Genomic DNA, 19,152 nt, shown 5'->3' with positions numbered 1-19,152 from the left:
TACGTGGTCTTATGACGGTGAAGTTTTGGTGGGAATCTCAACAATCACGTGATATATAAAAATTATGATTTATTTCGATTTTCATCATCTTAGAAATATTTCAAATTGATAAAATCTATTATGAATGGGTTTCATAGTTTAGGAATACTTAGTTTAAACTTAAGTAACGCATTTAACAAAATTAATTGGTTAACAATAACCGGTCCTGTTACGTACGTACGTCGAGTTTGGTACGTATGTCATTTTATTGGAAATCTCTATTAAATTACAACCGAAATGAATGACAGACGGACATATATAACGCAAATGTTTGCGTTATAACGCAAAGGTGTGCGTTATATCGCAGAAGTATAACGCAAAGATAGGAAGAAAAATAAAAAAAATGTGTGGCGCTAATACGCTTCCGTACTACTCAATATATCAAATTGGTCGACTTTTTTGTAAGTACGTAAAATTTGTATACCATGGCCTTTAATACAAAATATAGGTAATCAATATCCACGGTAGATACCTGTGCAAGACTGTAACGAATGAACAGGTAGGCCTACGTGCTTCAAGTTTAAACTGCGAACAAATTGAAGGTAAACCCTTTTAAGATGAGTTATTGTTATAACATCATGATCATTATGGTGGTTATGAAATTTGTCGATGATATCAAGTAGTGTGTTCTAACTGCCATTGAACTATGTTAACACGTCAGAATAAGATAAGGCACACACTTGTGTCAGCTTATTTTTTAACTTCCTGTTATGATAATGTTTGCGTTTCGTACATTAGCTCGAAATTAATAACACGTATACATACATTTTTAATATTATAACATTTCAATTAAGCTGCTTTCTCCAAAATAAAGACAAACGCATTAAAATGTGTTTCTATCCGTTGTAGCCCTTCAAGACAATAGCTTGTTTATTTGTTGAGAATGAGGTAAATATTGTAACGGAGGGGGTCGGTGACGACACCTCCCGGGACGTGTAGTGGCCAGTACTTCTCCCCTATTCGACCATCGGTATACCTGGTATCAGATTATGGCTCAACAACAGACAATAAATCAAATGAAACTATATTTATTAACAAATTTACAATAAATGCAGGTCGGATTAAACAGGATGATGAAACTTTCTTAAATGCAGTTCAGAAATAAAGGGTTTCAAATGTTAAATGAAAATAAAGTGTTCCCAGAGTTAGTCTAAAAAAGTATATTAGCTTCGCCTTGTGTTATTTAAGTAGTAAATTTGCACCAAAAAGGGGTGACTAACTCTGGCGAACGGCACCGAAGTGGTGGCTATAACTCTATGCTCCAGTGGTACTATTTTAGTTCCGGAGAGCCTCGAGTGAATGATACATTCGGGCGAGTATTTGGAGACCTGTGCAAGGCCGACTCCGACTGATTATCAAATGAAAATCATAAATTTGTCATTTCTCGGGATAACTTAAAAGGTACTGAAGAAAAGTTGAATAAATGAATATTCTTAAAATATTACAGAAACATCACAAGGCAAATACTAAAACAGTAAAAGTAACAATCTTTACTTTTATCTTACTATGTTTAAATCAAATTTAACTTAAAATAAACATTTAAATGCTAAATATTTAATCTTTCCAAATTATGGGGAATAAACCTAGCACATCTGTTACAATATACAGACAATTTTTTAAATAACTTTATAACATTTTAAAATCATTTTTAAATAACGAAAGTTATTTCCACATAAATAATTCTGAAAATCTTGTACAGTAACATTGGTACTATTAATTGTACTACAAATCTGTTTTGTTCAAATAAAACCAAAGGAGAAGGTCCGGTAAGACCCCTTTTTGGCCCAAAAATATGGCAGTTTTACAAAATTGTTAAAATGTAAACTTTTATTTATTTATTGGACAGTTGAATGCTTTTGCTACATACATATGGGCTGTTTTTGACAATACAATGCACATATATCGGGTTGTAGCACCATTAAGTCATGCTAAATTACTGAAATCTTCAAAATTCTATCATTTTAGTTAAATTTTAGACGGTTTCCGAGTAAAACGAAAGTGGCCGCATTCGTGTTCATTCATAATATTGAAATGTAAGCTGTATTTTATAATAATACCTAACATATATAAAGATTGTGGATGAACACGGATGCGGCCATTTTCATTTTTGACAAAAACCATCTGAAAAGTGACGTGTTTTGGCATATTTGAGAAATTTTTCATATTTGAGCTTGAATCGGATCGTTTTTAATGACTAAATTAGTTAAAATCTTTCACAAAAACTAATTGAATCAAGTGAAATAGACACTTAAGTGTTTAAAAAGTGGTCAAAATCTTTCGTCAGATGAAACTGGAATTTGAGGCCAAAATGAGTCCTTACCGGACCTTCTCCTTTTACGTGCATTTGAAAAATTATATCATATCGCAGGTTATGATTGGTAGACAATCATGTCATTGTCCCGTCATTCTCATATCTCAGTTTGAGGACTCCTCTAACAATTGAAGGTCCTCATGATGTTTTGGCTAACTAACTATAAATAGACATGTTAAATTTAGTTTGATCTCGATTTCCATAATGTCAACCTTCTGTCATTTTACAGTGCTTATTCAGTTGGATTTGGGACAATGACTTAAACAGTTTACCAAATGTTCTCCCACAAACTCTTTAACTTGTAATATATTTTTTTTAACAAATTGCTGCAGTGAAAGATTGTTTGTTTAATGTGAGTACTGTGGAAAAAAAGTAATACTTAAGAAATTTTCATGTCAATTTTATACCTTCTAAAACAGTAACTCATATTATAGTCATTATTTTGTTTGAAATTCATGACAAAGATATTAACTAGAGCTGAATGGTGAGTATTACTCGTTATTTCACAGCACTCACTTTATACAAACAGCCTTTCAGTTGAGCAAATTGTTAAAATATTTGCCAGTTTATAACTATAACTGTCAGAACAGAAGAAGTCTTCTTAACACTGACGAGTCATATAATACCATACCAATAAAACGGTAGATATCTTCTAAAGAATACTAACAAGTCTCATATACCATACCACAAGAAACAATAGATGTCTCCTAATAAATGCTACAAATTTTCATATACCATACCACATAGAAATGTAAATGTCTTCTAAAGTACATTAATAAGTCTCATGTACCATACCACATAGAACAAGTAAAAGTCTCCACCCAAAACCTAACAAGTCTCATATACCATACCACAAGAACAATTGATGTGTCCTTATAGACAATAACTAGTTTCATGCATCATACCACATTTATCTATACTACTATAGATACTAAGAGTAGAAAAGGAAATGTTCAACTAGAATAGAACATTTATCCTGCCATACTGGATACTTGATATCACACGCAAAACTTTATAATAACTATTCTTATTTTATTAACAAACTAATTTGCCACTGGACGTTAAGCAAACAACAATCAATTAATTAACAAACTAAGACACCATTGTATACACAGTATACTAATATCATATTCACCATCATTTCTAAGTCTATATACTAAATACATATGAAAATAATAATAAATATATCATTTGGCTTTCTAGGGGGCTACTCGTTAAAACTTACAATAAAACAAATTAAAATAACCAAATGAAAAACACTACTTACTCAAAATAATTTTAAATCAATTAAAAAGTAAATTGTTTAAATTATGCAATTTTAAGACCCTGCAGTAGAGCCCTGACAGGTGGAAAATTAATTTTCGAAACCTGAGTGGTAGAGCCCAGACAGGTATAAATTTTAAAATGAGAATATCTGCGGTAGATCCCATCAGGTACTTTTAGAACCCGAGTGGTAGAGTCTAGACAAGTATAAAGTTTGAAAACTGAGAATTCCTGCGGTAGATCCCAACAGGTACTTTTAGAACCTGAATGGTAGAGCCCAGACAAGTATGAATTTTGAAAAGTGAGAATTCCTGCGGTAGATCCCAACAGGTACTATTAGAACCTGACTGGAAGAGCCCAGACAAGTATAAATTTGAAAAATGAGAATTCCTGCGGTAGATTCCAACAGGTACAAAAAATAACTTAATTATCACCCTTAAATAAAAAAAAAGCCTAAATAAATTATAAAATGTATTTTTTTTTTTTTTTTTTTTTTTAAGACTTGAAATACATTTATTGAAAATCACCTGATTACATTTTCCTTGTATAACTCAGGGAAGAATACACAAGGGGCCCTGTGTTTACAATGATCCAACGTCCAGGGATAAACGGTGGACTCTATCATAAAAAAAAATCTATTTAATATTTTTTTCCATACATAAGTTATACATTCATATTAATTACACAGATTGAGTTTGCGTATAAAATGTTCACAATATTCTACAGTAAATAAAATACATTAATAAAAGTCCCCCAAAACACACTACAATCTACACAATAATTTACCTTTACTTATATAATTGGCATTTATTTTTTTGTACTTTTAACACCTGGATTACATTGTTATGTGTCGGTCAGTGGTTTTATAGGTCACATGCTCGACCTTGTAAATGCGTGTATTGTATATTTCTATCGTTGGATGTATTATGTTCTAAAAAGGAAAAGAAAGTAAGTACGAATTAAAAACCAATTGTTCAAAGAACAATTGAAGGTCTTTCAACCAATAAGGATCTATTTTGATATGAAAATATTAAGATTCAGTTGAAAATGTCAGTTGCTATGGCTTTATGATATAAAAATATGAATTTCGAGCAAAGGTCAAAATCTAGAACGTCCAATTAACCTATGACCTTGACCTCAATTTCAAGGTCATAAACCAAGGATCCCAAATCAAAAGACCCTAGGTCTGTATTATGTATGGTTCATGAGTAATATCACTTAACGCATAATTCTAAATATATGATGGGCAAAAACTCCCATTTATTGTCTACGCACCCTTCCAATCAAAATTCATAAGTTACGACATGTCGCAACCAACAATTTAGTAAAAAAAATTGTCGAAATCTAATAAAGTTAATGAAAATAAGAGAAAATAAGCCAAAATCAAAATTTAGAATATGACCTTGACCTTTGACCTTGACCTTATTTTCATTTTTTTGGACCAAGGACCTCAAATCTAAAGACCCTAGGCCTATATCACTGATGGTTTACCAGTAAGAAACGCATATCACTTATATCAAATGCATAAGGGGAAATAACTCTCATATGGAGTCTCCGCATAGCTTCGGTCCAAATGAATATTCTAATCCTGAAGACGTAACGAGCAATTTGGTAAAATAAATTTGTCATAATCTTTTACGGTTGCGAAGGAGTAGTGGCCACAAGAATAACAGTGTTTGGGGAGATAACTCTTACAAAGTAAAGTATTTTGTTACGCAGTTGTAAATTTTGAAAGCGTATAAACTATACGACATCATATTCCAAATATCTAAGCGACATCTTTTGAAACATCAATACTACGCAAGAAAAAAATTTAGGCGGAAGAAAAAAAAAAAAAAAAATAATAATTAAAAACCAATTGTTCAGAGAACAATTGTAGGTCTTTCCACTAGTAAGATCTATTTTAATATTGTAATATGAAAAATCAGTTTAAAATGTTAGTTCCTATGGCTTTATGATGTATTTATATGAATTTAAAGCAAAGGTCAAAATCTAGAACGTCATCTTAACCTATGACCTTGACCTCAATTTCAAGTTCACAAACCAAGGACCTTTAATTAAAAGACCCTAGGTCTTCAATATGTTTGGTTTATTAGTAATATCACTTAACGCGTAATTCTAAATGTAAGATGGGCAAAAACTCCCTTTTATTGTCTGCGCACCCTTTCAACCAAAATATACAAGTAAGGACATGTCGCAACTAACAATTTATGAAAAATTATTTGTCGATATGTCATAAGGTATTTGAAAATAAATGAAAATAAGCCAAAATCAAAATTTAGAATATGACCTTGACCTTTGACCTTGGCCTCATTTTTATTTTTTTGGACCAAGGACGTCGAATCTATAGACCCTATGTCTTTATCACTTATGGTTTACCATTTAGAAATGCATATCACTTAATTAAATGGAAAAGGGGGAATAACTCTCATATGGAGTCTCCGTAAAGCTTCGGTCCAAATGAATATCCTAATCCTGAAGATGTAACGAGCAATTTGGTAAAATAAATTTGTCCTTATCTTTAAAGGTTGCGAAGGAGTAGTGGCCACAAGAAAAACAGTGTTTGGGGAGATAACTCTTACAACGTAAAGTATTTTGTTACGCAGTTGTAAATTTTAAGGTGTATAAACTATACGATACCATATTTCAAATAATTAAGCGACATCTTTTGAAACATCAATACTACGCAAGAAAAAAAATAAGGCGGAAGAAAAAAAAAAAACAATTGAAGGTCTTTCCACAAGTAAAGATCTATTTAATTATCATAATATTAAAAATCAATCTAAAATGTCAGTTCCTATGACTTTATAATGTATAAATATGAATTTAAAGCAAAGATCAACATCTAGAACGTCCTATTAACCTTTGACCTTGACCTCAATTTCAAGGTCAGCAACCAAGGACCTCAAACAAAAAGACCCTAGGTCTGTAATATGTATGGTTAATGAGTTATATCACTATATGCATGATTTAAAACATAAGATGAGCAAAAACTCTCATTTATTGTTTACGCACCCTTCCAACCAAAATTTATAAGTTACAACATGTCGCAACTCACAATTTAGTAAAAAAGAATTTGTCAATATCTTTCATGGTTGTTGAAAATAAGAGAAAATAAGCCAAAATCAAAATTTAGAATATGACCTTGACCTTTGACCTTGACCTTATTTTCATTATTTTGGACCAAGGACCTCAAATCTAAAGACCCTAGGCCTATATCACTGATGGTTTACCAGTAAGAAACGCATATCACTTATATCAAATGCATAAGGGGAAATAACTCTCATATGGAGTCTCCGGATAGCTTCGGTTCAAAGTAATATCCTAATCCTGAAGATGTAACGAGCAATTTGGTAAAATAAATTTGTCGTAATCTTTTACGGTTGCGAAGGAGTAGTGGCCACAAGAAAAACAGTGTTTGGGGAGATAACTCTTACAACGTAAAGTATTTTGTTACGCAGTTGTAAATTTTTAAAGCGTATAAACTATACGACATCATATTCCAAATATCTGAGCAACATCTTTTGAAACATCAATACTACGCAAGAAAAAAATTTAGGCGGAAGAAAAAAAAAAAAAATAATAATCAGAACAAATTCAATAGGTCTTTCCACGGAAAAGTGGAAAGACCTAATAATCAGAACAAATTCAATAGGTCTTTCCACGGAAAAGTGGAAAGACCTAATTATTTCGTCACTTACTAATGTATAAGATTTATTATAAGTTTTATTTCAGCTGCAAAATTTTCTTTTTTGGATGATAATGATTTGTCCATAGATTCAATTAAACTTCCCAGTTCCCGTTTTGCATATGCTATCAATTGGCTGGAAGTAAAACTTTTAGACTGATATTTGATTATATTCCTACATTTCCAAATAATCCATTTAACTGTATTCATAATCGTATTAGTTATGACATTGTACTTTTTTTTGTAATCGTACATTCCTAGCATGATAAGTTCTTCGCTCAATGGAATATATACTGTGTTATTTAGTACATTATATGTTTTAAGCGCATCAAAAATGTGTTCCCAAACAACCATTATAATGTTACAGTTGTGAAAAAGGTGTGTGAGAGTTTCGTTTTCTGTTTTACAAAAATGGCATTTGCCATTATTTGATTTGCCCATTCTAAATAGTTTTTGCTCCGTATAGATAATGTTATGAACAATTTTCCAGCTAATTTGATTTGCTTTCCTAGAGGACATACTTTTATTTAAATTTATCCAGATCTTTTTCCACGGTAATTCCGAATTATACTGAATATTCCATTTTATTTGACAGTTTGGAACTATATCTAAATTTAACGAATATTGGATTAATTTCAAAGATATCTCAATTGGGATTACTACTTTATTCTGTTTATCGTAAAATTCAAATGTATTTTTAATATAATAACCATTTTTGGGGGGTTCTGGATCAACGTGGACGTTTTTTAGTCTATCCTTGAACAATTTAGGAATAGCTAATTTCAGCCTTTTCCATTCCGAGATCCAGTTTCTCTTATCTTTAAGAGTATTGTATATAAAGTTGTCGCTTTTGATGTTTTTCGTTTCTTCATCCCAAATATCTTTTATTGTATGAATTCCACTTTTTCCGAAGTTAGGGAAAAATTAGGTTTTTTATTGTATTGAATTTTTATGTTTCCAAAAAGTTGTTGGTTTAGGATATCGTTTTTATTTATTGGACTTTGTATACTTAAAAATTTTGACCACGTTTTAATTAACTCAAGATAGTATTTTGGAAAATTTTCCATTTGCAATCCTCGTAAGTCCGAACACTTTGCTAAAAAATTATTACAATTATATTTGATATCAAACTTCTGTAGCCACCATTTGGCTATTGTGTTCCAGTTATCGGTTTTCGATCTTAAAATCTTTTGCAAACTTTTGATTTGTTTGGATTTAATGAACGAGTCTATATTGATCATACCAATCCCCCCTTCTTCTAACGGTAAGCAACACACGTCCCTTTTAATTAAATTTACTTTCCCCTCCCATATAAAATTCCACATGACATTGTTTATTTCTTTTTTATATTTTTCAGGTATACCTCGCATTTCGATTTCGAACCCTATTTTAGAAATGATCAATGATTTTAATATTAAGACTCTGCCCTTCAATGTTAGGTCACGAGATTTCCAAACCTCAAGACACGCCTTAATCTTCTTTATTTTTTCTAACCATATAGCTTCTATATCAACACTATATCCATGCATGACTCCCAATGCTTTAATTGGTTTGCTAGACCACCTAATTTTTTTTATATTTTGGTGTTTTATTTTTCCAACGACCCAATTATACCCCTACAGTCTTTTCATAATTTATCTTAGCACCCGATGCTTTCTCATATATTTCTAAAACCTTGAATGTTTCCTCTATTGATTCCTCTGTTCTATTAAAAAATTGTGTATCGTCTGCAAACATGTTAATCTTAACCTCTTTCTTTTCATTTTCTATGTCAGGGTGGGGTAAATTTATTCCTTGAATTTTCGGATTAGCCCTAATTGTGGCTGCCATCGGCTCTGCTTGTAAAATGTAAAGCATCGGCGATATCGGACAGCCCTGACGGATTGATCTAGAAATTGGGACGTATCTTGATTGAAAACCGTTAGTCATTAAACAAGTTTTAGCATTTTTTAGTAACATTTTAACCCATTCCCGAAAATTTTCCCCAAATTGAAATTTTTCTAAACATGCATCTAACCATTCCCATTCTGCATAGTCAAAAGCTTTTGTTTGGTCAAGAAAAAGGATTGATCCTTCCTCGTCTTCCATATCTATAAAATCGAAAATATCTTGCAGCATTCTATTAGAATCAAAAATATTTCTGCCCTTAACAAACCCTTTTTGATCTGTTTCTATAATTGATGGTAGAACTATTTTCAAACGTTCAGCCAGAATTTTTGAGCAAATTTTATAGTCTACATTTAATAATGTTATAGGTCGCCAGTTTTTAATATCCTCCCTCTCCCCACTTTTATATAATAGGCTTATCATTCCAAGTCTCTGCGATTCGGAAAGTGTTTTATCAAAAAAGGTTTCTTTTAATATTTGCGTAAGCTCATCCTGTATCAAAAACCAATATTCCTGATAAAATTCTGCAGTTATGCCATCGTCCCCTGGTGATTTATCCCTTTTCATTAATTTAATTGCTTTAAAAATTTCATCTTTTGTAATTTCACTATCACATAACCGTTTTTCTGCTTCAGATAGAGTTTTACTTACATTATATAGTAATTTTTCCCCAGCCTCTCTATTACAACCCCCCGAGGTAAAAAGTTTCTCATAATATTTTAATTGCTCGCCTAAGATTTCATTAATATTATGTTTGTATGTGCCATTTTCGGCTTTTATTTTTGACCATAGTTTTTCTTTTCCTTGTTTTTGTTCTAATCTGAAAAAAAAAATTGTGGATTTTTCACCTTTTTCATACCAATTTATTTTTGATCTTATGCGTGCTGCTTCTGCTTTTTGTTCGTAATATTTATATATATCTTTTTTTAGTTTTTCAACCTCATTCAGATTTTTTTGTGTTCCATCATTTTCTAGCAGATTTTCTAATTTATCTTCCCAATTTTTAACTTCATTTTCATTTAATCTAAGTTTCTTTGAAACCGTTATTGTTATGTCCTTTATTTTAGTTTTTGTTCAATCCCAGAACTCCTTTTTATCTTTAAAATTATTTATGTTAAGTTTCCAAGATTTCCAAAATGTTTCAAAAGTATTTTTGAAAAGGTCGGTTTTAATTATACTATTGTTCATTTTCCAGTAACCCGGGCCTCTTTCTGGTTCGACGATGTTCATAGTAATTGTTACGCCGTCGTGATCGCTGAAGGGAAAATAAACAATTTTTGCATTGTTTACTCTACAATCGATATTCTCACTGGTGAATATATAATCTATTCTCGAGTATGATTGACCCCTTGAAAATGTATATTGTTTTTTGTTTGGATATCTGAGACGCCAAATGTCCGTCAATTCATTTTTTTTAATGAAATTTTTTAGTTCATAATTTCCCGCATCTTCACGTTTGGGCATATGTTTTCTATCTAATTTCCTATTTAGACAACAATTAAAATCTCCCATAACGTAATTCACAATATCATTTTCTTTATCTATTTTTAACTTATTAAAGAAATGTTTTCTTTCTATGCCATTATTAGGGGCGTAGACATTAAAAATTCTAATTGTTTCGTTTGAGTCTAATTTGAATTCAACTATTAATTTCCTTCCCTCTGCATCTTTATATTTTTCAGTAATGTTTATATCTAAATTTGGTTTCACTAAAATTGCTACCCCTTTGGAAACGGAAGTCCCGTTACACCAAAAACTTAAACCTCCCCATTCTTTTTTCCATTCATTTTCAACAAATTTTGTGCAATGTGTTTCTTGCAAACATATAAAATCAAAATTCTTTTTTTGACACCATTGAAATAATGCATTTCGTTTTGACTTATCTCCCATACCGTTTGCGTTTAATGAAACTAAACGAATAGACATACTTTATGGGGAAAATATATATTTTTATTATTGTCTTCAAAATTCTGAATATTTAGTTTGCTATACAGTTCACCGATTTCATTTATGTTATACAACATAATAAAAGTCCAACCTATATTCAATATATTTACAATAAATGAATTTGCATGTACACTTGCAATGCATTTTTTTTTAGAGTTATCTCCCATACCATATATTTCATATATAATTATTATCTGCCTACTTATTTCACCAACAAATACACATATTTGTATCACTAACATAATACAGTTCAAAAATTTTCCAAAATATTTACAATAAATGCAAGATTTTGCATACACAATAATAGCATGTATTTTTTGTAAGTTTTTCATTATATGATAAAAATTTATAATAATATATTATATACATTTTACACAAAGTTCTCCATAAGCTCGTTTAAGGAATATGCCGGGATAATTTACTTAGAAACAGTTTCTTCCAAAGAAGAGTTTTGTCTTTTTGATTGCTGTTTCTCGTCTGATCCTGGTGTTGAAGCTGAACTTCGAGTTCTCTTTTTACCACATGGTGTTTGGTATTCGCCTAATCTGTCTATACTCATAAAGTTCTTGACAAGAGAAACAAGTTGTTTTGCTAACATTGAAACCGGTACACGGTATATTCAGCTGATAAATTGTGTCCCAACCATCCCCAATATCACCAAACTCGGAAGATTTGAAATCCGACTTTTCGCTGACAACAATAGAACCCAATGTCGATACTGTAGTCGAACGGACCACCCTTCATACCGTTGTGATATGAAACCACAAAGACAAGAAAGACAGCGATACTGTTTTCGTTGCAGTAGCCACGACCATATTATTCGAGACTGTCCGCACACAGATAACGTATGTTTCGAATGCGGTCAAGAAGGTCATATCAAACGAAATTGCAATCGAAATAAACAAACCGTTAGAAAAGACGAGCAAAATGAGAAAATAACCGAAGATAATGAATACGGGGACTATGTTCATGAAATTAGGGAGGGACGAGAAACTACGGAACAAGATCAGATCGAGGAATTGAATGTCTATATTGACAACGATACCACCAAACACTCGGATTATGAACAATCTGTTCCTGAAAACGAAGACAACTGTTTACCATTACCCCCTATTACAATCATTTTAGGTGCATCAAACTGTTGCCGTCTCAAGATATCTGACAACAGAATACACAATGCATCTGTTTCTGGTAGTACAGCAGAAGACATTGACAAACTTTTAGTCACACTGGACAAAAGTGTTGATAAAAATTATGTGTCGAAGGTCATCTTTTGTTTGGGTACAAACGACGTCACAAGAAACATGACAGATAAAGAAATGATTTGTGTTAATATGACAAATGCTATAAATAAAGTTAAAGCAGAGTTTCCAAATGCGGATATATGCATATTCAGTATACTGCCAAGAAAGGGCAAAGGTCAAACTTTAACAAAATGTAATTTAACATCTCATTCTGTTAATTTGTATATGGAAAAGGTATGTTCAAAAGACCAAAGGCTATCTTTTATCGATCTTTGGGATGATTTTTGTCGACCAGGCATGGGTGTCAACCCCATTAAAACATTGTTTGATAAAAATGACCCATCCGGGGTACATATCAATATAAAATGTATTAATGAATTGGGGGAAAATAATTTCCCTGAAATTAAGTACTAGTAGGCCAAATTGAACGAGTAGCATGAGTGAAAGCCCCCAAGAAATGATACATATACATATTTATAAAAAAAAATAATATACATTTGTATCATTAAAAGAATAAGTACTTGAATAGATTTTCATATATGAAAATGAAAATGCATAAAATAAAATAACTATCATACTAAAAAGATTTAACAAAATGTAGTTCTTTTAACTCCTTGATATAGTACAAAACATGCATAAAAATTTTGGAACAACACATTCTGCTTTGTGCTTTGCAAACAGTTTATGGGTCAGTTCTAATGTAACGTATATAACAATCAGATGACCATCTACCTAAAGTCTGAATAATGTGGTCCTCAACCCCTGCCACTGCTGCTAGTGTAGCAGCACCAATTCGAAAAGAATGACCACAAAATTCACTTTCATTATACCCTAATCTGAACAGGGACTCTCGAAGCAGAGATATAAATGTATTTCTAGACAAAGGAGCGTTATTATACTCATCATTAACAAATAAATAAGAATCTGGTCTAGCTCCATAATTTTTTCGTACTTGTATATATCTTCTCATCAAATCAACTGGTTTGAAAATATCATTTTCAAAAATAGTAATGTTAATACCTCTCAAAATGGGTCACATTTGGAGAAATTCAGATGTAATGTGAAATTTTGAAAATTTATGCCTAATCGATATTTGTAATTAATAGTGTGTCCTGCCTGGCAATCTTACTACTTTACACAAATGCACCACATCGGAGAAATCCAAAAAGCTAGATTAAAAGAGCACTGTAACATTAAGTCGACGAATGGAGAAAAAAACACTTGCTTAATATACACCACAACTGTTATCAAATTGAGATGTAATAGGTAATCTCTTTTGTTTAACGTTATTGTGAGACTTTTAAATACCTCTTAATACACACTCTAAGCGTGCACAATTTGACAAAGGGTCAGGATGTCCTATTCTTAAGTAATTATGCCTAATCCCTGCTAAATACCATTTAATGTAGCATGGGCTAGCTTTAGAGAATTCTGCAATAGGTTACAAAATAAATTAAACTATCTTCATCTATTATTGGTACACTATTTATATGATTCTGATTAGTCATAGCCATAAATGTTTTAAAACATAGAAATCCAGAATTAGAAGTCTTTCTTGTACTTAACATAAGGATGCCTCCCATAGTTCTTCAACTCCTCTGAGGCCCATTGTTCCCGTTTTTTGTCTGCATACACATTGTTTTTGGATGCTCCCCTTGACAGTTCAAACAAATATGATTATTGTGACACCTTACAGCTGAACATCCTTTTATGCCATTGAAATTGTTACAAATTTCCCGACCTAAATGAAATGATCTGTTTCTTCCATAGGAGTCCACGGATTCATCAGTCTTTACTCTGCTATTCTGACTGTTTTGGTTACAAAACCCAGAAGTGTGGAAAGTGCTACCATAAAGGTTGCAGCTGTTAGGACGTGAATTTACAAAAATATTACAAAAGAGAATATTATTTCTAATTGACCAATCGACTGCTATGTTGTTAAAACGCATATGAGCTGCGGCATCTAATGAAAATCTGTTGTGGTATTCGTAGAAACCCTTACCTGGGTAGCGAGAGGCCATATCGACGATATCCCTCTCATAAGAATCAAGTTCACTACTCCTGTGGGGGAAGGCAGAGCACATTACACTTTTATATATACTAAACGCCTGGATGAACTCTCCAATGGAAAGAGATCTAGTAAGCCTAGGGTCAGTTTTGTAATTCTTATCATCCCCGTCAAACATTTCATTAGTCCCCGACCCCACATAATACGGAATAAGGACGGATGCAAGGTTAATGTTCAAACCTGAAATTATGTTCTTCCTAAGCTGGGGAGAAATAGTCTCTACGAATGGCAGTGTTTCTGCTGAATATCCCCTAGACGTTCTTACACTTTTCGCTTCCTGATTTTCGCTCCCAGCTGCCTCTGCTGGTATAGTAGTTCTATATAAAGATGCGTATGCCGACTCTAAGTTATGGGAATCCCCAGAGTTGTTTATAGCTTCGCCACGCTGACTTCCGGTTAAAGTGAAAGTAGAGACAGCTACCTCTTCCTGTTGAGTATTAGGTTGTACCACTAAAAGGGAGTTCACCTTCCCGTTTAAAGAAGACACATTCTGCTGGAGAGACTGTACGGTCGAGGATAGTCTCGAAACTAAGTTTATAAGAGTTCTTCCCTCATTTGATGAAGTTGTAGTTGAAGCCACTCGTTCCTCTTGAATGCGAACTGATGCATCATGGGGTCGCACACCACCATATATAGTAGTTGATTCATCTGCATTGTCTGAAATATTCACTGTTTCCGTTGTATTGTCACTACGAGAAGAGTCCAAAGACAAAACGTATTATAATCCACTAAAAATATAATGTCCAGTTTTGATTCACAATTGATAAAACTACACTTTGAAGAGAACGAAAAGTAAAATTGTTTGAATAAATTATCCACAAGTAAAACTATGACTGCATACAGTGCAGTGCTCAAACAAAAACTGACCATCCCATCAAAATTATATACAGATGTTTCTCTGACATGTATGATAACACCAATGCTGTCATCAAGCTGTTTCCTATCTATGATCTAATACCTATCCCTTAATCTCTTAATTAAAACAAAACTGCCAAGCTGACAAGCTAACAAGGTGACCTTATCATTAATGAAAATAAAACCAGGGAAGTTCAACCCAAGGAATTTATCAAAATAGGTATAAACTATAATTTAATTTTTAAATTACCATTTATCAGTTTGTTGGAGAAGAATTCAAACTGCAATTTAATAAACTGTTTTAGCCATTACTATTGTAATACTCTAAAGCCCACTAAATATGCATAGTAACAATTATTAAAGAACTTGGTTTTATAAATAATTATAGTAACAATGCATTATGAAAATATATCCGAAATTGTAACGTAATGGTTTATGAAGACAAATGTTCATGTAAACTTTAAATAAGATATATCTATGGACACGAGAAAAGTGATAAAAAGAAATAGAAAGAGTAAGATACTAATTTATGTATAATCATTAAGGTCACAGCGTCCTAACTATAGATTTATAACTTTGAAAATAAGCAAGGTCATCTGGTATCATTATTAATCTGATAATGGAGTTATAGTGTTTATATATTATGAATATTATAAAGTGCAAATTTTTGCATGGATGATACAAAATGTACGAATAACTGTTTAGCGTGCTTCTAAATTTTCTATCAGGTTCATTGGCACAAACGATTTGGAATTCATATCATTTTACACTTTAACAATATCTTTGTCAAATGCAATATTTATATTTAATGAACACATCTACATTTAGAAAGGTTTCCTCAATATCGTTTATCGGTAGGATATTGGTATTACTAGGCCTGTTGGTATCAATTGCATCCATGGAAAATAAGACTTTTTTTTATAATTGTTTGATTAACCCTGGGGTATTTCCAATAAAGACCTTTTTGAATAGCAGTTAAAGAAACTTAAAACATGTAGAGCAGTCTCTACGTACCTTTACGGAGCACATGTAATCTCCCTGGGTTTTGGTGGGGTTCCCATTGTATTTAATTTTCTATATAGTAAATTGTAAACTGTTGTGTGTATTTTGGTCGTATTCCGATTTTTGCCATGTTGTTGTGAATAGATATACAAGTAGGTATGAATTCCAATTAGACAACTCTCCATCCACGTAACAATTTATAAAAGTGAAACGTTATATAGATCAAGGTACGACCTTCAACACGGACCCTTGGCTCACACCGAACAGCAAGCTATAAAGGGCCCCCAAAAATACTGGTGTAAAACCATTCCAATTGGAAAACCAACGGTCTAATCTTCATAAAAATGAGAAAACGAGAAAAACTTATGAACCACATAAATAGATAACAACCACTGAACATCAGATTCCTGACTTAAGACAGGTGCAAATAATTGCAGCGGGATTAAAGTTTGTTTTCGATTTATGAATGTTCCGTTCGAAATTTTTGCATCACCATTTTAATGAAGATTGTTTCTAAATATACCAAAAAAATACATTTAAATGATACTTACAACTTATCTTATACTGTTTTGCTTTGGATATTTTCTTTTAACAGAAACCAATTCGTTAGTTCTTTTTATTCAAATTTTACACATTTTGTAATCGTTTGCCCTTTTAAAGCTCACTCTCTCAGGGACACTTATTTATCTCATCGGTTTAATCTTTAAATGGTAGACAGTATTTTTTATATGTTATGTTCACTATCTAAGACTATAATGTAACAAAAAGCATGCTGTACAAGTCGAGGTGACTATAATACCAAGTGTCCTAATCAGTAAAAATCTTATCGAAAGTTTTACGAACACCATCGTAACTTCATTAACCGTTATGGAATATCTGTTCCACATATTTCGATTCATTGATACGATCGCTTTGTAGAAGCAACAATTCTGCCTTCCTTTCCTGGATTATTACATCCCTCAACGAGTGCAGCTGATCACAAAGTCAAAATTAATGTCTTCAAACGAAAATACTAAATATAGAAAAAAAAAAAATATTCTGCAGAACAATAAATAAAAAACTAAACATCCAGCAACATAAACCTTTACAAAAACGGGAGTAAACTCATGGTCATATCCAGTTACAAATATATGTAAAACTACCTGTAACAATTTTTGTTGCAATTTTTTATTTCAGGTAAAAAATGGCATCTAAAATGGCGATGTGTGATCCCTGTTCTAGACTGAATAAATCATCCGAGGGAATAAGGGTTTGTACTGATTGTGAAGATGTGTTATGTACCGATTGTGTTGCTATACACAGTGCTGTCAAAATCCTTGCTACTCACCACCTGGTGGATTTGTCTGTATCAGCGGAGAATGAGTTCCACATCAAGAGAGACTGCAGTGATCACGAAGGCATGTATTTCGAGTTTTATTGTTCAGACCATGATTGCTTGATATGCCGAACTTGTATGGCAAACACGCATCGCACTTGTGGTAAAATTCAACCAATAGATGTCGCTGCGAAAGGTTGTAAATCATCTGCAATGGTGGAAGATATAACAAAAGAAATTACTTCGCTACTCAAAGCGACAAAGGAACTGGTAGTTGATAGACAGGAAAATAAAACACGAGTAGGAGAAATAAAGGCAAAAATATTAAAACAGACAGCAAAGATCAGACAGGACATAAACGGTCACTTAGATCAACTTGAGAAGAAATTGATCTTTGAAGTAGAAACATTAGACAAAACAATTCGCGAAAAGGCTTGCTATGATCTCGGTGAGGCGGATAAAAGGCAAAATGACATTAAAGATATGTGGCAAAAAGTAGTTTTTTTCACTAAACACGGTTCAGAAAGTCAATTATTCATTCATCTGAACACGATAAAGCCTGATGTCTCAAAACAAGCTCAAAGTTTTCAATACCTCATGTCATGCTTGGAATCAAATGATATGGATTTCGAAGCAACAGATTTTATTTCTGTAATAAAATCTTTCGGGTCCGTAAAAATAAAGTCTAGCTCATGTACAGTGGCATATCAACCCCCAAAACACTTACAAGCACAAACACGGGAAATATTTTCAAAAGTGCCATCAACATTTGAGCTCGAAAAGAAAGTTGAAATTCCCGCTGGAAGAATCACAGGCATGGTTGTTACAAACGACAACAAGTTAATCCTCTGTAAGGATGGTATCGATGGAAATAACGTTTCAATGTGGACAGAAACAGGACAACACATAAAGTCATGTACTGCTGATGGTCGGCCGTTTGGAATAGCTATCGTCCCAGGAACAAATGAAGGAGTGGTGACATTGAGTAATGCTAAATCCATTCAGTTTATAAATTTAACAACTGTAACAACAGGTAGACTAATTGCCATCGATGTGTCATGCCCCAATGGTGTTGCAGTTATCAGGGACAGTGTTTATGTCGGTTCAAATGATGGTAAAGTTTCAATTATTAACCTTACAAGCGGAAAGTGTCAAAAGACGTTAAAAATTGGAAGAACATTTATTACAGCTGTAATTGCATTCGTAAAGGATAGAGATGAAAGATTATATTGCTGCGAATATGGTGGTGCGAATCTTGTCAGTTGTATAAAGTTAGATGGAACACGTGTTTTCTCTTGTCCTGTTTACGGACCAATGACTTTAGCACTAGATTCTAAGGGAAGTTTGTATGTAACAGGATACGATTCTAATGACTTACATCGTATTTCACCTGACGGTAAGGTAGATGATATAATTTTAAAGAATTCTGATGGGTTAAATCAACCCTTGGCTGTTGCTTTTAACAACACCTACACCAGATTGTACATTTCAAATGCCGGTGCTAAAAATGTTATGATTTTCAATTGTAAATGA

At 32.6% G+C, this 19,152-nt stretch overlaps 1 protein-coding gene across 1 annotated transcript; it reads left to right on the top strand.

The window, feature by feature from the left end:
- The first annotated feature begins 500 nt into the window (after positions 1 to 500).
- LOC134710658 (E3 ubiquitin-protein ligase TRIM71-like) lies at positions 501 to 19,152 on the top strand. Its single transcript, XM_063571045.1, has 2 exons — positions 501 to 581; positions 17,481 to 19,152. Exon 2 carries the CDS (start codon positions 17,488 to 17,490, stop codon positions 19,150 to 19,152), a length of 1,665 nt encoding a protein of 554 aa, XP_063427115.1. The 5' UTR covers positions 501 to 581; positions 17,481 to 17,487.

The sequence above is a fragment of the Mytilus trossulus genome, chromosome 3 (genome assembly GCF_036588685.1).
Source record: "Mytilus trossulus isolate FHL-02 chromosome 3, PNRI_Mtr1.1.1.hap1, whole genome shotgun sequence".
Classification (NCBI taxonomy): Eukaryota; Metazoa; Mollusca; class Bivalvia; order Mytilida; family Mytilidae; genus Mytilus; species Mytilus trossulus.
The sequence above is the reverse complement of the archived record's forward strand: the minus strand, read 5'-3'. Positions and strand labels throughout refer to the sequence as shown.